Raw genomic sequence first — 21,500 nt, 5'->3', positions numbered from 1 at the left:
GATGTGCTCCCATGAATGAAAGAGGCGTACCCATACTGATATATACATAGGCAACACCTTGGACTTAAACTTTTTTTTGTTGTAACACAATCCATTTCCAAGTCAATATGGTTAACAGTTGAGTAGGAGAAGACACTTACAGTAACTATGCATTAATGTGGAAAGCTGTACTATTAAATTCCGTTCTTCTCCTGACGAAGTGAACAAAATATGATGTTCCCCTCTTGTCCATCTTATATTTGAAGAATTAAGAAAACTTCACCTGCATCTGCTTTCAGAGCTCAAGGTAGCTATTCAGTAGAGTCTGATTAATCTGAGTTCTGCTGTTTACTAAATAGCTATTTTTATCACATCTATTAAGCTACTTTATTCATACCTTTTATCCTTCTCTTCCTTCTCTCCATAGACAACAGAACCTATCATTTCCAAGCAGATGATGAGCAGGAATGTCAAGTGTAAGTTCCTCTGAGAAAAAAGACATTTTAATCTAAGATTATGCATTGCCACATGAAATTGATATAATTTTACAATATTAAACAAACCAATTGAAAACTATTTTTAAAAAACCAGCTTTAAACACTGTCATAAATCATTCACAGTGCAATGTAATCTTCTTCAGAATCATTGGTTGTTCTGGGGTACAACTAACAGGAAGTTGTGCTACCTCATTGCACAAATGGCTTGCTTCTGTGCTGAAAATTATTTACAATCCAATTAAAATTTAACCATGCTTTATGTAAAATGCACACGTTCAGTGATAAAACCAAGCTAAATATCAACTTTGAGAGCTGAGTTTTGCAAAACTTCAAAACTCTGTGTTCAAAGATAAAATTATATAGTTAAAAATAATTGTCACTCTGAAGCAACTATTGAACTTCAAAATATCGATTCATGGAGGAAACAAAAATGCTGTGCCAATGTTTTACCAGCAGCTCTGATATTCTGACCACATCACTCAACAATTTTTAAAATACAAACTATTTATAGCTAACCTTTGCCTTTACACATTTGTTTATGGACAATTCCTAACTAAAATATTTTTTATAATGGTGATCATTATGTAGAATAGGTAGCTGGGTACTGTGAATGCCAGTTTCTAAGATGTTTGAAAGTTAATTTCAACCAACAATTATTTCTTTGTACTTAACAGTGTTAACTTAGAAAAACAACCTGATGCATTTCGCAAATATTTCTGTGTAGCCTAAGAGCAAGATATTAGGAAGAGTGATAAAAGATTGGTCACAAGGACAATCTTAAATGAGAAAAAGTTAGTGTAGGGGAAGGAGATATTAAGGGATCTTTTCAAAGCATGTGTCAGGGCAGCTGAAAGTATGCTTGCTACCAATAATGGAATGAAGTAAGTGGTAATGTAGAGGAGACTAGTGTCCAAAGAACAGAGTTCAAGGAGGGTGATGAGGAGACAGGGAAAATTTTGAAATAAACACACTTTCAGAACTAGAAGAGATCAGAGAGAGGATTAGGCAAAAATATGAGAGAATAAAGTAGTGAGAAGAGAACTTCAGTTTTAATTTTTAGTCTTAATCAGGCCAAGCAGAACCTAGCATGGGGTAGAATACTGGCAGCAAAGATTTGAGGTGAAGTTTATGCGAGTTTGGCTGGAAGACTACTGGAGTAGTCAAATCTGAAGAAAACAATAGAATGGTTAAATGTTGCATTGACCAATTTATTTATAAAAATAAGCTCACAAAGGAGAAAGTGTTATGGAATTGGAAGTATTCAATCTTTGTGATGTAGGGTATATGGGTCTGAATCTCAGCTTTTGGTTGAATACTATATTGAAGTTGCTACAGCCTAGATTAGTTTGACAAAGTGGCTGGGAAGGGGAATGGAGTCTTGGAACAGCATGGATGGGATATGTTTGTGTTATAAATGATATCTGTCATCCTTTTGTTCAACTGCAGCATATTTACCCATTTGAGGTGAACTGTCTGATAGCACAGAAACAATGGAAAGTTCAAAAGAGATGCTGGAGTTATACTGTTTATACTTGTAAATGGAGGCTGACCCTGTATCTGTAGTTATGTTGCCAAAAAGAGGTATGTTGAAGGTTATTCGGATGGGGTTGAGGTTTTGGGAACTGCAGAGGCAGTGGTTATGGGGGTGGGGGGGGGGGGAGGTAGAGAAAGAGAAAGCTTTGCTAGAGGAGACCTGATAAGAGATATTTTCACTAACATAATTCAAGGTACTCGGTTCCAGAAATGTATTTTTGATATGGTAAGGTATTTGAGGTGATATAATTTCTGATATTTTAAAATTATTTCCATGTTTAAACAGATGGATATCAGTATTAACCAACAGCAAAGAGGAAGCATTAAACATGGCATTCAGAGGAGAGCAGACCAGTGGGGAGAACAGCATAGAGGATCTAACCAAAGCCATCATTGAAGATGTGCAGCGGATGCCTGGCAATGATATCTGTTGTGATTGCGGAGCTCCAGGTCTTTGGTCTTCTATATTTTGATTTTGAAATGTTGTTTGATGTGTTATTAGAATAATTCTGCAATTTTCTGACCAAATGTTGAAATAGTTTACCAGATAAAAATGATTCACATTGTTTGATTTCATCCATATTTAAATCCAAAGTAGTTAAGTGTTGGCTTGCAGTAATTTTGAAATAATTTGGTCTTTGTAGCTGGCTTTATAGCATAGAAGACAAATAGGCGTGTTCTGCAGTGGCTCCCTTCTAAATTAACCTAATATAAAACCCAAAAGTTTGTAGAATTTTACTGAAGCTCAATATTAGCACCCTCTTCCTTCCTACTTTACTTGCTGTACTGAAAAATTACAGCCATAATGGTCAATCTCTAAGGCAGCTTTGTTATACTTCTGAAAATATTTCATAATTCTCCTATGGCAGGTATATAATTTTAGCATGATCTTCTTAATACTTCTTACTACTTAAATGAGTATTTTATAACAGTTCCAGATGGTTTTGAAAAAACCAAGCTCACTGTGAAAGATCAGGTAGAAACCTGCTGTAGTTTCTCTTTCAGTTGTGATTTAGTTAGTGGCATTGCATATGAGCAAGGTTACTGTAGGTTTAAGTCCCATTTCAGAGACTTGATATTCTGGTGTAATACTGAGAGGATGCTGCACAGTCAGAGATGACGTTTTAAGGATGGGTCATTAAATTAAGGCTCTGTGTGTTCTCCCAGGTGAATGTAAAAGATCCCAGGGCACAATTTTGAATGAGGAGATAGCCTGGCTAATATTTACACCTTAGTCAACGTCAGAGAATTGCAAATTAGCTGGTCATTGACTCGTTGCTTTTTGTGGGAGCTCTCAGTGTGCAAATCTGTGGTGGAATATCCTACCACAGTGATTACGCTTGAAAAATACTTGGCTTTGAATTGATTTAGGATGTAGTGAGGTGAAAGCTACTACATAAAACAATGTCTCTTTTGAAAAAGGAAGTGCTAAGATAATTTCAGTATTTCTAACATGTTCTTTATGTGTTTACATCTAACAACCTAGCAATTTTACAATAGATAACTTGAAAAACTATCTGTTGGGCTTATCTGAAGGTTTAATTAACCAGTTTGTTGGAACAAAAAGAAGTAGAACTTTACCAATAAACAACAAACAAAGCAACAGCAAAGACTTAATATTTTTGTTTATTCAAACTTTACCAACTTCACAGAAAGTAGTCAGTTTGTATAATTTTTTCTGATATATTTAATAAAATATGGCTGTACCTCAACTCCGCACTCTGCCCTATCCTCATGATCCCCGGTTCTCTTGAGTCCAAGAATCTAAAGATTTCAATCTTGACTAATCTGAAAATGTCCTATTTATTTCTTTGCCAGTAATTTATCTCTGGCATTAGGAGCTTTAATTTTATGTGGCAATCTTTTATGTCACATCTTACTGAATACCTTTCAAAAATCCAGGAATCTGACACCCATCGTTTCCCCTATACCTATGTGCTGGTTAACAAAAAAAATTACTGGACTTGTCAAACATAATTTCCTTACAATAAAACTATGGCACCTTTGCCTATTAATGAGTTTCCAAGTGTCCTGTTAACAATTTCTTATTAAAGGATTCCACCACTTTCTTGAAAATTGATGTTAGGCTAACTTATTTGAATTTCCCTATTTTCTCTCTCTCTCTCTGCCCCCACCCTCTTTCTTGAATATTGATGTTACATTTGCTGCAGGTCACTATTTCAGAATTTTGGAAGAGCCACTGCAGAAACTTCACTTTAAAGCTGCAGACACAGTGCTGCTCTGGGTGGGGGAGTTCAGGAAAAGAATTACTTTGAGACAGGGCAAACCTTAAGCTTTTTATTCACTTGATTTTTCCTCTATTTTAAACTAATTTATTTATTTTGTTATTATGTAATCGAATCATTTCTAGATTAAACCATCACGCTAGCTTAAAGATCAGCTGAAAGTTTGGAATTACCAAACAGTCACCTCCTTGCTCTCCTGTGAAGTGATGCCTGAATTAGTTCTTGGAGTCTTGGGGCCAATCTGCCTTCAGTCACAGTTGTTTACCACTTTTATTGTTTTCTCCCAACATTTTGTTTACCACTTTTATTGTTTTCTCCCAACATTTTTTAACCATGCAGTTCCCAACATCCCCAACTGCTGTTTTTGATAACCCCCACTGTCCTCCAGAACTAACCATATCCTGCTGCATATCTTCAGGCTTGAATTTACTTCTGTGTCCTGCCACTGTTCATTCTTGGATAAACAGATTTGGTCATTCTTATGTAGCTGCTGTGCCCAAAAAACTGTCAAAAACAGCTGTATTTTATTCAGATCTGAAATAAACCATTACTTCAGTTTAAATAGTTGTTAACATCATCAACTTGCTGCCACCTGCAGGTAATACTTGTGATATGCAATAGCATTGAAAATTTTATTTTTGAATTTCAGTTATGGTATGTCATAATGTATATGTATGCAATGGTGTGTCATAATATTGCTTTTCCAAAGGTTCCAATCTTTTGTACGTCATATTGATGAATAATAGTTTAAACTTAGTATACTTCACATTCATGTTGTGCAGTTGTCAAGAGCAACTCTGATTTGAAGAGAGGAAACTGGTGTTCAGGAAGATTATATTTTCGAAGTTATTGCTGGAGTTTGTTTTCAACCAGTGATTCTTTGCTTACACCATAATCATACCTATTTAGCTCAGCTGTTCATACCTGGATTCATATTAACAATATCCATCTTACCTAAATGAAGATAGTATTTTGTGTTTTCCCCAGCTGGGAATGTGCTGCCTCCAACCTAGCAATTTTGCATTGGCCATAAGAATGCTGGTAAACTGAATGGAATGATGTAAATATCCCAGAAAAGCATCCAATTCAAGACTTAAGCATTATATTTCCTGGGATTGACATTCCTAGCAGACACTTGAATGCCATCCACACTTTTGAGAGGTTGATCAGTTCCGTAACTGGAAAAATAAGGACAAACAATAGTGTGATCATGGCTGTGCAACCCAAACTTTGGATGTTGTAGAACTAGTATTGTCTGCATTTATCAGAGGAATAGCAAAACTACACAAACTCTCTCCTGAGGCTCTTTTTGTTGGCTGAACTTAAAATTTAGCTCCTGAACGTCCTGTCTCTTCAAGAAGAACAACATGTGTACTAATCGATTTTTTAAATGAAATTGCATATAAGAAGATATTAGCAAGTGTATCGGTGAAATAATATTGAGGGCCAGGCATATTTGTCGCAAACACACACATTTTAACATCAGACATTCTGACTTTATATTTCAGTTATAAATTCTATGTTGTACAACATATAATCTTCCTGAACACCAGTTTCCTATTTTCACTTAAAATATTTATACTTTCCTTTATGTCTCTCATTGCTTCCTCCAACAAAAGAGTTATGATACTGCTATGAAATCCTCACAATATGCAAAAGAAAAATCTGCCCTGTGATAACATTTACATGAGAAAGGTGTTCAAAATTCTACAATGAAAAAAATCAAGGTATTATCCTTCTAAATGGGTATCCCATACATACGTATTTTTGAGCAAAAAACAAACTGCAAGAGGAACTCAGCAGTCAAGCAGCATCTGTTATGCTGCTGTATGCTGCTTGACCTGCTCATTTCCTCCAGCAGTCTGCTTTTTGCTCCATATTTCAGTATCTGCAGTCCCTTGTGTCTCCTTTTATTTGAACAAGTCTGAACCAAACTCAAGTGAGTGTTCAGCAACCAATATATAAGGGCATTTTTTTTTTCTCTGAAGACTTGCACCATTCGTATTGTCTGGAAGCTTGAGTGGTGTAAAGCAAAGATGAAGTTATGGAGTTATGTTAATAAGTTTACTACTCCATATTTCCCTGGTACTTCTATACTGCTTTCCCATTACTCTCACCAGAAAGAGGTAACAATTATGAGAGCTCCAATAAAATCAATTTCCTTACTTTTAAACCAGTTTTACTTGAAGACAGTTGAACTGAAAAACAGTGCAGTGATAGTGATTGTTATCAAGTACAATCTGTAATTGTACTTAAGTGACATGTCAATTTGTTGCTTTCCACCACCAATAATAGTAGGAATATTTTTAAATTTGTTGATTGCTCGGGAAGAATTTTCCCTGCCACTTTTAATTTGCTGGTAGTGCAGAAAATAAGTTATTATCAAGTGGGATTAGTAGACAAAAAGTGAAATTTAAGGTGTATGTTGCTTATCCTGACTTTATATTTCAGTTATAAATTCTATGTTGTACAACATATAATCTTCCTGAACACCAGTTTCCTCTTTTCAAATCAGAGTTGCTCTTGACAACTGCATCAACTATGTTCAAATGAAAGCCAGTATTAGCAGAGTCCAATGCATGGTCTATAATGAGGAAAATTTAAAAGAGCAGAAGTATGCTAAACATACATCCAGCATTTAATTTGAGATACTATGATCATCTTTAAAACATTATAACATTTATTTCTAAGAATTTCCATAGGTTATCTTAATCTTTTGCAGGAAGAATTTGTTTTTTGATGAATACATTTTTTTGTATTTGTGCAGATCCAACTTGGCTGTCAACCAATCTAGGAATTTTGACATGTATAGAGTGTTCAGGAATACACCGAGAAATGGGAGTACATATTTCCAGAATACAATCACTAGAACTGGATAAATTAGGAACCTCTGAACTCTTGGTGAGTTATTGAAATTATATTGTATTCTAGAAAATTTATTACAGTGCCAATGTATTGGCATGTGTGATCGTACTTCCAATATTAGATGAACTCTGATAGACCAAATTGTGGGCCATCTCCCCAGTGGTTTGTTATGCATCCTTCCCCACATTCAGTGTGGTTGAAGTAGTTGGGCATGAATGCTGGCTAATATTTTACACCTTTGTTCGGGCATTCTCCAAGACAGAATTATGCAAATTGGGAGAAAGAGCTCACATTTTCAATCTCATGATTGTCAGTAATATGAATTTAATCTGTATTCAGATGTTGGATGTTATAATTTTAGCATCTGAAAGATCTACTGATTAAATAATTTAATAATCCTTGTGCAAGGCAGCATGGAAAATGCAGAAAGGTATACAAAGTAAGGCTCAATACTTTTGAGTTTAAACATTTGTTGTTGTGCATCTAAAATACTTAAATGGTGTTAACTGGCCTGTGCTGCAGTGGTGCCATTGTTGTCAGTCAGTAAACCTGTTGCGGGCTAATTGCCGATCTACTTCCTGTTCACTCACCTCTCCTAGTGCACTCTCTATGCTGGTGGATCAGCTGTCACTGGTTCTCTCCACATCTCCATTCAGAATGTACATAATGGTACATTTATTAATAACAAGGCCTTTGCTATCCATGAGCTTGTTTGGCCGTACTAAAAATCTAGCTATGTGGTAATATCTTCTTGCCAAATAAAAACTTGTTACCTAAATGCATCTGCCATCACTTACCCTGCTTTTATTGTTCAATGAATCTTGTTTTGTCCTCCTGTCCCTCAGACATCAATGATCTTTCTTCAGTTCATTATCAGTTTTGAAGGGTCATTGTCCTGAAATGTTGGTTGTGTTTCTCTTAACACAGGTACCGGTTAACCTGCTGAATTTTTCCAGAATTCTTTTGATTTTTGTTTCAATTTCCAGCATCAGCAGTATTTTGGACAATATAATACCTCGGCATAAATTTGGCCATCAGATGCATTCTGTGTAGAATTGTAATGTTTACTATGTTATGTTTGCCTTATACTATGTTAAATATACAAGATAAATGCAAGATTTTGCATTGTTTTTTGTGTTCATGGTATTTAGGAACTTCTTTGATAAGTACCACAATAAAAATGTGTTATACACTTGATAAATTCCCAATACTGTCCAATATTATAAGGGCAAATACTGCACACAATATTCTGATTAAGAAATTACAGGTTTATCTTAGACCGAGAGTGCTGTTTTTTTTCTTTACGGCTATATAAACATGGTGCTGTCTTTAATTGCCTTTTCCTTGCAGCTTTAATTCTAAAACATCGATCATATTTCCATTCAAAATTCTTCTGTGGTGCTTGAGGGGTTAAAGTGCTGTAGTGACGTCCAAATGCAAGAGATTTAGTAGGACTTCAGGATTATGAAGCTGTGGAGACGTACTTACCTGGGAAACTGTTAACATTCAAGATTAGATCAGATAGGTAAATGAAGGATTAATGTATTCCTGGTTTGTGTGGAGCCAATGGATTCTACATTAAAGGACTAGAAAGATGGGCCTTGAAATTTTACAGATGTATTTTTATTAATCAGCTTCAATTAAAGTTATTTCTTTGAGATAAATATATTGTGACTTTTAGAACAACTGAAACAGAAACATTTATTTGTTTCTAGCTGGCCAAGAATGTAGGAAATACCAGTTTTAATGAATTCTGGAAGCCAGTCTGCCACATCCATCACCAAAGCCTATTCCACATAGTGACATGTAAGTACATTTGTGAAAGTTAAGGTGGTTTAGAAACAATAAAAAAACTATGAGGAGCATTTTGTGCATTGCTTTGTTAAATTATGTAACTTTTTTGTTCCTCATACTAGAGTGTTACATTGTTAGTTTTAGCCCATGTATCAACCAGTTAGAGTGGTCTGAATTTTGCCATGTGCACTCACTGTGCAGAAACCTAATTGTCCTCCATGAGGTCTGTCTGCAAAAAAACCTAGATGCCCAAAAGTCTCCTGGGCTGATTTAGACTCCGAGGCCATGCACAATGTAACCTGGCATTCAAAACCTTTTTAAACAAAAATAAGCAAATAATTTGAAATGATAATTTTTAGGTCATTTAATACTTCTAAATAACTGAAAACATTACTGCAAGCACAAATGGTTAAAATATAAGCAATCTACTTTATTCGTACCTTTCTTCCTTGCAGCCATAAAATCCATTCATACGAATGAGCTTGCAGATCCTACACTAGGTCCATCCAGGATCTGCAAGGAGATTTTCCAGTTCAAACGCTGGAGACTTCTAACCACTTCATGCTTTGCTGTTGGACTCACCAGCAAGAATCCATTGGCAAGTTCAGGACTACTTTGTTCAAATCTCATGGCAAAATCTAGGCCAATGGAGTAGCATTTGATGTCAAGTCATCACTATTGTTATTAAGCAAATCAAGTACAAGTCTTAAATTTGCAAGGTTCCATCACTTAGCAGTTTGGATTGCAGCTTCTCAGAATTGCCCATGGTGTGGAAGTCCAGGTCCCTGTATGTTTGTTCTTATTAGAATGTGTATATGGAGTTGATTTCCTGAAGTTAAATAGTGCTCTTCAGAATTGATTTGAAAGAGTTTATTAACTTAACTGTACTATTATTACTGTATTGATTTTCGTTGCTGTTCTGAGTTGCTTTTACAACCAAGACCTATATACATTAAAAACAATCTAGCTAACCTTTGAAGTGCAACAAAAAGTAAGTATGTGGCTTCGTTAGGAGAGCCAGTGATTTTGGGGTTTTGGAGGTGAAAGAGCAGCTCCTCCAGCAGTTCTAAATACCACTGAAACCTTCAGAGCCAAGCGTGACTACACCTAGGGCAATAAGTATGTAATATTTTTACTGCAGTTCCTTCCTAGATATTTTAAGAGGTTCAGCACTACTGAGAGGCTGTCAGGTGGAACATGTTGTGACTTGCAACATGTGTAAGAGTGATTGTTAAATTAAAGTTCTACACCAGCAGTTCAAGTCAATGTACCCATGTGGCCACATCTGCCTCCATCTTACCTCAGGGAGTGGCAAAAAGGTTCAATCCGATGCTGAGTCTCAGCACAACCGTTATGAAAACCTAAGGAGTAGCAGGTTATCCTGAGGGAGTATTCAACAAAATGGGAACCTTTCCTGCAAGCCCTCCTGATTGTGCATAACTAAGTACACCTGTTGGCATAAATTTGGTTTGAAAGCTTTTCATAGTATTTCTGAGATGTGTTCAAGTAACCATATATTTCAAAGTATTCCCATGCAAGAATTTATTTCTGCTGTTGAGAGTTCCTCAAAATTTATGGCCCAGACAATTTTTTTCTGTGTCACTTCATTGTACTCCAGAAATTTGAATAGACACTTCCTAAACTGATTGAACTTTGCATGCATGATTTAACTGTGTGGCAATCACGCATTGGATGCTGTTAATCCTTGTTCAAAATTCCATTTGGGGTATCCTGAGGAGAATTAGTCCAAGTTGTCCCGAAGCAGCCATTTTGGTCATTATTATACAAGTATGCTTTAATAATAACATGCACAGGCAGGAACAAGGGGTTGGGGTTGGCAGTAGGGTGGGGGTGTGCATGGGATGTTCAGAATGGTTAAGTATGGAACGTAACTATAGGGGTCCCAGTCTAACATCGAGTAAGTAAGACTGATAATTACACTCCTTGTCACATCCAATTTCTAGCACTGAGAGCCCGCATATCCCCAGTCTGTAAGATCAAGGCCCCTAATGCACTCAAGTGCCGTGGCCACTTATCTTGCATGCCAGCCACCCTGCGCTACCCCCCCACTCTGGTAGTCAGACCTTTGTCCCTTCTTGAATTCCTAAATTTGCCCTTGTTCACTAGTGGCACATTTCCCAATATGATAGTATGCAATGCACTTCCAGTTATGACATTTGCAATGGCTGGCCCACAACCAAAATAGCCTAAATAACACACCCTTTTGTCTCTCTGTGGTCTGTGTATCTTGCTCCCTTTCATTTCTCTCTCTCTGCACATCTTTCATGTGCCTTATAACTGCAATTTTTGATGTATTTTTGTGCCTTATAACTGCAATTTTTGATGTATTTTTTGCTACATAGAACAGTATAGTGCTGTATTCTTTGATAATCCTTTACACTGTGTAGTCCTCTACACTCCACAACTCAACCAATCTTGGTGTCATCCACAAAATTGTTAATCCACCCATCTACATTGTCATTCAAGTTGATATACTGTATATCATAAACAGCAGAGGTCCCAGCACCAATCCTTACAGAACACCAAACACCACTGGTCACGGACCTCCAGTCAGAAAAGCAGCCTTCCACCCCTACTCTGTCTTCTATGGGCAAGCCAGTTCCGAATCTAAACTTGCAGTTTACCCTGGATCCCATGCATCTTTATCTTCTGAATCAGCCTACCATGCGGGACCTCATCAAATGCCTTACTGAAGTCCATGAAGGTAACATCCACTGCCTTACCCTCATCAAGCATCTTTGTCACCTCCTCAGAAAAAACTCAATCAAGTTACTAAGGCATAACCTGTCCTGCACAAGGCCATGCTGACTGTCTGTAAGCAGCCCATGCCTTTCCAAATGCACTTTAATCCTATCCCTAAATATCTTCTCCAATAGCTTCCCTACCACTGGCGTGAGGCTCACCAGTTTATAATTGCCTGGATTATCCCCATTCCCCCCCTTGAACAAAGGTACAACATTTGCTACTCTCCAGTTCTCCAGGACCTCGCCTGTTGCTAGTGAAGACACAAAAATCTTTGTCAAAGCCTCAGCACTCTCCTCACTTCTTTCAATATTCTGGGATATACAGTATGCCTTCAGGCCCTGGGGACTTATCCACCTGAATGTTTTTCAGAAGACCCAGCACTACCCCCTCCTTAATCTCAAAATGTCCCAGCAGATTAGCATGCCCCACTCTATTTTCACTATCCTCCAAATCCTTCTCCTCTGTAAATATCGATGCAAAGTAGTCATTTAGTACCTCAGCTACTTGCTCTGATTCCAAGCACACATTCCCTCCTTTATCCCTGAATGGACCTACCCTCTCCTTAGTTATCCTCTTTTTCATAATGTACTTATAAAATTGCTTGAGCACTTTCTTGCTGTCTTTGCATTCCACAAGGGTCCAGTCTGATTTTAGTTTCTAAAACCTTGCGTATGCTTCCTTTTCCTTCCTGACTAAATTCAGGACCTCTCGGGTCATCCACGGTTCCCTTACCTTACCATCCTTGTCCTTACTGGCTGGAACCTGCTGATCCTGAACTCTGATCAGCTGATCTTTAAACAACTCTCACTTGTCAGATGTCGACTTGTCCGACAGCAGCTACTCCAAATCGACGCCCCTTAGCACCTATCTTATCCTGTCATAATTTGCCCTCCCCCAATTTAGTACCTTCCAGCAAGATCCAATTATATCCTTACTCATAACTATCTTAAAACATAGTGAGTTGTGGTCACTATTCCCAAAATGTTCACTCACTGTCAGGTTTGTCACCTAGCCTGGCTCATTTCCCAAAACCAGGTCTGGTTATGTTCTCTCCTCCAGTTGGACTCCCTACACATACTGTTTCAAGAACTCCTCTTAGATGCACTGAAGAAATCCTGCCCCATCTAAGCTTCTTGTATTATGAAAGTTATGATCAATGCTGGGGAAAAGAAAGTCCCCCACAATGACAACCCTGTTGTTTCTACACCTTTCCATAATCTGTCTACATAACTGTTCTTCCACCTCTCAGTGGCTATTGAGGGGCCTATAGTATAATCCCATCATCATATTGCCCCTTTCTTATTTTTCAGCTCCACCCAAATTGTGTCTGTGGATGAGCCCTCCAGTATGTCCACTTTGAGTAATGCTGTGACATTCTCCCTTATCAATAGTGCAACCCCTCCACCTCTTTTACCTCCCTCTCTATCACATCTAAAACAACAAAACCCAGGAATGTTGAGCTGCCAGTCCTGTCCCTTACGCTACCAGCTCTCTGTAATGGCAACAACGTCATAATTGCATGTACTGATCCACGCTGTAGGTTCATCCTCTTTCCCCATAATACTCCTAGCATTGAAATAAGCACATTTCAGCCCATCAGTCCCACCATGTTTATTATCCTGTCCCTTGCTGTCCTTCCTTTCAGTCATACTTGTTATACCATCTTTCTTACCCTCAACCCTACCACCTGTTGCCCTGTTGCTGTGGTTCCCATCCTCCTGCCACTCTAGTTTAAACCCTCCCAAGTAGCACTAGCAAGCCTGCCAGTGAGGATATTGGTTCCCCTCCAGTTCAGATGCTTCCTGAAGAGATGTGCATTCCTGGCTAATATTTTATTACAGGTGGCATAACTTTGGCATGAAGATTATAAAATAGATCTATCAAATCAGACTACTGATGATACAATGGCTTCACAGTGATATATGAAAATGATAGTTTACCTATGGGATAATGTTGCATTAGCTCTAGTAGGAACTGAAATAAGATCTTGCTCTCTATCGTGGGAAATAAAATATGTTGATACAGCTCTATGCCTTCTCCATACCTTAAATGATTATAATTAGATCTTTTAAGTAGGTATGTATTCACACAGATTATATTAGTTATTCTCATTGTGCTTTTTTCTGAAATCCAGCATTGTATAGGGATAGGTGTATAAAATGATATTCCAAGTAAACCTGAATGGTTGATTAATTCTAGCCAGTAATATGAACTGGTTCAAGTGAGCTTCATCACATAGATTAGCCTAATTTCTTCCACCTTGGTTAAAGTGACAATATTTGCTAATCCCTGGAAGTCTAACATTAGGTTATTTATTTAAGTTCTCTTTCAAAAGTCTGAAAATAAATCATAAGTGTATATGCCTGATTCTAGATAATGCTGGTATAACCACCTTTCTGGAGAATTGCTATAGAAGAAGTGAAATACAGTTGCTCCAACCAAGGGCCTGAGTTATAGGGAGAGGTTGGCTAGGTCTTTATTTCTTGGAGTGTAGGAGAATAAGGGGTGATCTTATAGAGGTATATAAAATCATGGGGGCATAGATAAGGTGGACAGTAACAGTCTTTGCTAGGATAGGGGAGTCCAAAACTAGGGGGCATAAATTTAGGGTGAGAGGGGAAAGATTTAAAAGGGACCTGAAGGGCAACCTTTTCCACACAGAGGGTGGTGAGTATATAGAACGAGCTGCCAGAGGAAGTGGTTGAGGCAGGTACAATAGTATCATTTAAGAAGTACATGGAGGGGTGGGGTTGAAAAGGATATGGGCTGAACACAGGAAGTTGGGGCTAGCTGGGTGGGCATCGTGGTCGGCATGGACTGGTTGGGCTGAAGGGCCTGATCCTGTGCTGAATTGCTCTACCACTCTTGGTTGGAGACAGGATTTAAAGTTTAATGCTGCATGCATGGTTTGAATGAAAAACTCTGCTCAAGGCAGTTGCATCAACATTTTCTTATACAGTAAATCTTTAAGTTTAGCAATACTATGATCACTTTGCACTAAAATGGACTGTGGGTTTTTTGTTCTAATTATGTTCTTTCTTGTAAAAAAAAAAATTCTGTACAATTTGTTTTAATGTGTATGATGCAGTGCACCTGTGATGCTGCTGCAAGTAAGTTTTTCATTGCACCTGTGCATATATGTACTTGTGCATATGACAATAAACTTGACTTTGACTTTTGACTTTGTATTTAAATCAAGAGAAATCTGTCACTGGCAGACAAACAGCATGAGCAGATCCTTGTTAGAGATGTTGTGATCTCCATAATGCTTGCAATGGACGATTCCTTTCTAGATGAGACACAGTTGAAGAGAATGGTTACTGAAGTATAACGCAGTTGTTGGGAATTTCTTTGTCTCAAGAAAATTGTGTGTTATTCAACTGCATAATTTTGTTTTCTTTAAACAGGACAGCGCGTAAAGAATACATCCATGCAAAATATGTAGATCATAAGTTTGCCAGAAGGTTGTGCAACTCTTCTTCAGCTAAAATGAATGAGTTATTAGAATCTGTGAAATCCAGAGACTTACTTGCACTAATTCAAGTCTATGCAGAAGGAGTTGAACTAATGGAGCCACTACCTGATCTTGGGCAGGTGAGAAATAGTAGCTTTTGTACCTGCCTGAACTTGCATGTCTCACAGTATATAGAGAGTATGTAATTTGTAACTGATTCGAATTTGAGGGGTGAACTTTGGTTTTTTTTTAGTTTTTACATTTCAGATTGGCCTAGTACAAAGGCATCTTCAAACCCATTTCAGTCTCTATGAAATAAAAGACGTTTAGCAAGATAAACTAGAAAATAATTTATACATTAGCAAGCAGGGCTGAGTCAAAGCATTCCCACTTCTGTGTCACAAACTGTGCAGGATTTAAACCTGTCCTTGTTAATCCTGGTCAGAAGAAACCAGAGCTCCTGCTCTAAATTCCAATAGCTATCCACCAAGAATTTCAGATTAGGTGATTGTTGATAGCACTTTGACTCTAAGGGTTACTGCCATGGAAGGATGGTTTGCAGCATATTCTGTTTGTTAATCTGCCAGAAATACTTTCATACTTCACTCTTCAGGGGAATAATTTTTCCCCAATTTCTTTCTTCTGGCTCTTCAAGATATTAAAGCAGGATTGAGGCAATGATTGTGGGACTATTTAACAAACATAGCTGTGCATAATAAGGATGGCTGTATTTAAAATGTACTCCATTGTCATTAAAATGCTTTCACAAGATAGTGAAAAGGGATAGATAAATCCAATTTTTCTTTCTTGTGCTGTCTGTACAATAACCTGACTATGCCCAAGAAGAAACCTGTTCCATGAACATTCTCTGTGGGAGCAGTAATGAGATCAGTTTAGTTTCTGGCCGTGGTGCTTCAGGCTACACACCTGCTCCTTCTGTTCTTGATCATTTTGGATGATCTTAATGAAGAACAGGGAAGTGCCCAATAGAACAACACTGCATTTTTTTCACATTTAACCACAGAACATCAAAAAAAAGATTGGGGGGGGTGATTATTGTGGGGAATAGTTTAAAGAATTTCCAGGCTGCTGCAACATGCCTCCAGAACTTCAGTGGCCTCATTGTTGCTCCTTCAGGCTGAGAGTTATTTGTTGGCTATCAATCATATGATTACCCAAATCACCTATCCATCACAATATTCCATTAAACTAGGGTGCAACGTAACTTGTTGCTTAACCAACTTACTCGGAAGAGAGAAGGTAAGTGAGGGAACCTCTCTAAGTGGGGATCCCAAGCTAGAGCTGAGACTTGCTCAGGAACCAGCACAATTAAAACATGGTTGTTTAGAGGGTGGCCAATGATGAGCACATCTCAGGAGAACATCACTTAATTTCCAGGGAACGCAGGGGATTACACCGGTACGTGTAGAAATTGCATCATGGATGCAAACATAATTCACAACTGGTCAACTTTCTGGACAGTAAAATTCAGTGCTGACATTGTCACAATTGTTTTCCACTCTGCGGGTGTGGGGGTGGTAATATACAGATTTTATGTGCATGGTAATGAAATATACACCCCACATGTATAAATTCTTGGGCTAATTTTTTTTTAAGAACTAATGAAGTAAGCACTGGCCTTTTCTCCCACACCCCAACATTTCTCATTTGCACACCATGAGCTTTCCTCCTTTTATGGATCATTGTAACATAAGCCCACAACATTCTGATACTTATCCAAGCCTTGTGTCTGATCCTTTTTTTTAACCTAATTCTCTGTGGGCCCATTGCAGTATGATACTGGAGGTGGGATGGGTGAGGTGTTGGCTGGTGGGGTAGGGGGTGTGGTGGTTGGGGGTGGGAGTTGATTCTGAGCTCTGTCATATGAAAATATCACCAGATTACCTGCTATAAAGTATACAAGGATGTGCCCAAATCCTTCTCAAAGAACTGCAAGCTCCCCACCAACTCCTGGGAATTACTGGCCCATCACCATTCAAAGTGGAGAAAAGGCAACGGGGATGGTATTGAGAAACACAAGCCCATGCATCAGAAGCACAAGGAAGCCTTTCACTAGTGGCAAAAGGAATGTACCACCTCACAGACTACCCACTGGCCCACTCTAAATCATCTCCTACACTATCCGTGGAAGGTCTGCTCCCTGCAATGTTTTCTTCAGTCATCTCAGCCACAAAACCAGAGTAGAGACAAGTCATCCTTGATCCTAACAGATTGCCTAAGAAGAAGATGGGGTGACTCAGAGCAGAGGTCCTAAGACTGAGGAAGTTTATCAGGCCAAAAGTGGTCCAAAGAAGTGGGTATATTTTTAAAAAACTGCTGTAATGGCATATGTGATTAATGTATTTAAAATATTAATGCATTAATTTGCTATGTCTTTAATCCTACATGTTAATACCTATTATTTCAAGGTTTATTAATTTAAAATTCATCATATTTTGAAATATTTATCTGCAGGAATCACAATCCACTTACATAAGATTAGTAAGAAAAGGGGATTTGCAGGACAGTAATTACAGCTGAATATTCCATTGAAAACTGCAGCAATACAGTATTTTTGTGATTTTACAACATTTTTTTTAATATAAGTAACTAACGCTCATCATTGATTTCCCAAAGGAGAAGGCTGCAAAATGCCATAGCCTGTGGAGGAACATTGGGTCATTACCAGCAACTTTGGGATTTCTGTTCTTAACTTTATGCGTTGGAGTCTGGAACCTGTTGCCAGTGGGGCCATTAGTATTTCAAAGAGCACACTATCATTGTGAATCTTTATTTTCACATAGGAGCCAGGAGAAACAGTGCTTCATTTAGCAGTGCGAACTGCTGACCGGACTTCACTCCACCTGGTTGACTTTCTTGTACAGAACAGGTAGGAAATCATTTGGTAGTTAAATTTTAGTGATTTCCATTAAAGAGAACATAAGAAATAGGAGAGAAGTGGATCCTTTGGCTTACTGAGCCAGCTTCACTACTCTGTAAGATCATGGCTGACCTGATCAATGGCAGCAGCTCCACTTTACTGATTCCCATATCCTTGATGACTCTCAAGTTTCAAAATCTATTTCTCACCCTTGAAGTGGCTCATCCCAGGAATCGGTCTAGTGAATCTTCTCCTCACTGCTTCCATGGCAAGTGTATCCTTATACTCTTTAAATAACCACACCAAAACTGTGTGCAATATTCTAATTGTGATCTCACTGTAGAGTTGTAGCAAAATTGCTCTACTTCTATACTCCATCTATTTTATAATAAAGCACGTCATTCCATTTATCTTCCTAATTACCCACTGTACCTGCATGCTAGCTTTGTGTACCAAAGTGGGTAACTTCACAAATCCCCACATTGTACTTCATCTTTTTGACCATTTACTTTACCCTTTTATCTCCATTTGAAGACTTTCTGTATCCTTTTCACAACATAATTTCCCACTCATTTGTGTATCATCAGTAAATGTGGATACAATTCACTTGCTACCTTTGCCAAAGTCATTAATATAAATTGTGAGGTTCCAGCATTGATTCCTGTGACATCTGACTAGTTACAGCTTGCCAACTTGAAAATGACCTGTTCATCTCTCCTTTGTTTTCTCTCAGTTAACCAGTCTTCTATTCATGTTAATATACTACCTTTGATACCGTGAGCCCTTGTTCAGCAACATTTTACATGACATCTTATCAAAAATCTTTTAGAAATCCAAATCTAGTGTTTCTAATGATTTCCCATTGTCCAACCTACAGTTACATCCTCAGAAAAACTGTATAACATTCAATATAATCTAATTTCCTCTTCAAAACAAAAATTATTGATTCTGCTTAATTGCATTATGATTTTCTAAATGTTCTGTTACTACTCAATAACTTCCAGGATCTATCTAATGACAGATGTTAGGCTAACTGGTCTGCAGTTCCCTGCTTTTCTGCTCCCTCAATGGAGTGGTAATGTTACTTTTGCTATTTTCTATTCTGCTGAGAGATTTCCATTTTCGAAGGAATTTTGCAAGATCACAATCAATGCATCCAGTATCCTTGCAGCCTAGAATGAATCAGGTTCAGTGGTTTTGTTAGACTTCAGGCTCATTTGTCAATTGTGTACATTGCCTTAAGCTCTCTCCTTCCTTATTCCCATGATTTCCTACTGCTTTTGGTATTTTAGTATCTTCACTCGTGAAATGCAAAATATTTGTTTAACATCTCTACCATTATCTTAATCTGCATTATAAATTTCCCTATATAAAACTTCAACATTTGCTTTTGCTACTCTTTTTACATACTTGTAGAAGCACTCACAAATGTGTTCATATGTTTTGCTAGTTTAGTCATATTTCATTTTCTTCATTAATTTTTTTTAGTTGTTCTTTCCTGGTTTCTGCCATTAATGAGACCTGTCAGTATTCTATGTGATGTTATCAGCTTTTTCTTTCAAGATAACACCATCTTTAACTTAGGTGGACATAAATGGATCCCCTTTCCCATAGAATCTTCATTACTCAATGAAGGTATCTTTGCTAAGAATGGTGAAAATTTCTTTAAGTATCTGCCACGCCTTATCTACTGTCATATTCTCAACTGAATTTCCCAATCCAGTTGAGCCCACTTTCCTTTCATACAGATGTAATTGACTTTAATTAAGATTTTGGTTTCAGCTCTCCAAATTTGTACTCAAACTGAAAATTCTGCTTTGTTACGGATCACCTTTCTCAAAAGGATCTTTAACCATGAACTCACTAATTAATCCTGTTTTTATTTATTATGCATTATCTTTGCAAGGTGTTCTAGCATGCCATGTGGTGCATTCATTTTGTGGCTGTTTCATTAATTAAATGAAGAGAAAGATCTCATCTGAGTTACAACAGCCTTACCCCAACAAAATAGCACTGAAGCAACTGTGTCTTTCCAGTAGACAATCCACAAAGTTACCAACAATCTATTTTGGAAACATCTGTACCCAGCTTAGGAAATAATTATGATACGTTATTTCATCTCAATTTTTACAAGTTCTGCAATTTAAGCAGGGATATAAAAATGATAATGAATAGAACAGCAAACATGCAATAAATAGGTGATTTGGCCTTTATGGGAAAACAAAAATAGAGTTTTAACTGATAGTTTAAACTAAGTATTGTGTTAAAGCTCAATCACTCCCGGCAGTTATATTTTTAGAATGTATATTCAATTTTATTTATAAATTGTTTTTCTTCTTAGGTTTTCAGATTATTATGGTTAGCAAAAGGAATTACAAGCTTTTTGCAATGTGAAAACAGGCGATTTTAGTGAGAACTATTATAATGAAAATAACAAATTTCAATCCTGATTACACTCCCAGCTTTTTCTTTTGAATATAAAAATCCTGCAAGTTTTTTTTTCCTGAAACTATTTGTAACTTTTAATATTTGATTTTCTGTATGTCTTTTACCATTTCAGTCTGTTAACTATGTTAAATGCAGCTATGCATTTTGAGTCAAGGTAATTCAAATATTTACTAGTGATAGTTCATTGTCACAGTGGCAATTAGTGATAATTGTGGTGTAAATTATAGCTTTGTTTCACATCTAGCACTTTTTCTTATTATATTAAGATTAGTTTAATACAAGTTGTAGGTCAGTGTATTGGTTCAATAGAGGGGCATGCAAGTATTCATTTATGATACCTAGATGAATACTCGTTCTCAATTTTATTGAAGTGGTTTTACATAGAATATAATTTAAGAATATAATACAGGTTACTTACTGTGATGTAACTTTGGGTGGCTGGGTATAAAACAACATTCAGAATCTTGGTCAATTCTGGATTATGTGATGGTCATCCACTCAGCAATGGAAGATGGACATGAAGAGGAGGAATGCTTTAAGAAGGGTTCAAGAAAAAAGGAAACAGAATCAATTGGAGCTCCCCCCTCCATCCCAATATATATGTTCAGAAAATGGTTAAATTAATATTTTGTAATGTTTTAATATAGTTCATACCTTTTTAGGTTGATGAAAATAATTTACATTTGTATTTACGTTCTTGTACAGTGGCAATCTGGACAAACAGACCACAAAAGGAAACACAGCTGTACATTACTGTTGCATGTTGGATAAAGTGGAATGTTTAAAATTGCTTCTTCGGGGCAAACCAAGCTTAAACCTAGGTGAGTGTGCTGATTGAATTAGAAATGGCCTTATTTTTAAACTCTTAATTATCAGCAGTCACCAGGAACTGATTTATTTCTTTGCCTCTGCATTCAGTCTTCATCTTCACTTTGCAGAATTAAAGGTAGTCCATGGTAACATTGTTACTGTGATATTATTAATGAAATATAAAACTAAATATCTGAAATATAAATGAGGTAACAAAATAAAATAAC

General features: G+C 37.2%; 1 protein-coding gene across 1 annotated transcript in view; it reads left to right on the top strand.

The window, feature by feature from the left end:
- LOC127574152 (arf-GAP with SH3 domain, ANK repeat and PH domain-containing protein 1-like) overlaps positions 1-21,500 on the top strand; it is a 210,002-nt gene that overhangs the window by 139,625 nt on the left and 48,877 nt on the right. The window contains 8 exon segments of the mRNA XM_052022915.1: positions 407-455; positions 2,296-2,459; positions 7,023-7,156; positions 8,836-8,866; positions 8,869-8,926; positions 15,088-15,274; positions 17,939-18,024; positions 21,169-21,284. Of these exon segments, the coding sequence (XP_051878875.1) occupies positions 407-455; positions 2,296-2,459; positions 7,023-7,156; positions 8,836-8,866; positions 8,869-8,926; positions 15,088-15,274; positions 17,939-18,024; positions 21,169-21,284 (825 nt within the window).

This window comes from Pristis pectinata, chromosome 9 (assembly GCF_009764475.1).
Source record: "Pristis pectinata isolate sPriPec2 chromosome 9, sPriPec2.1.pri, whole genome shotgun sequence".
NCBI lineage: Eukaryota > Metazoa > Chordata > Chondrichthyes > Rhinopristiformes > Pristidae > Pristis > Pristis pectinata.
This window is presented reverse-complemented; position numbering and strand designations above follow the sequence as displayed.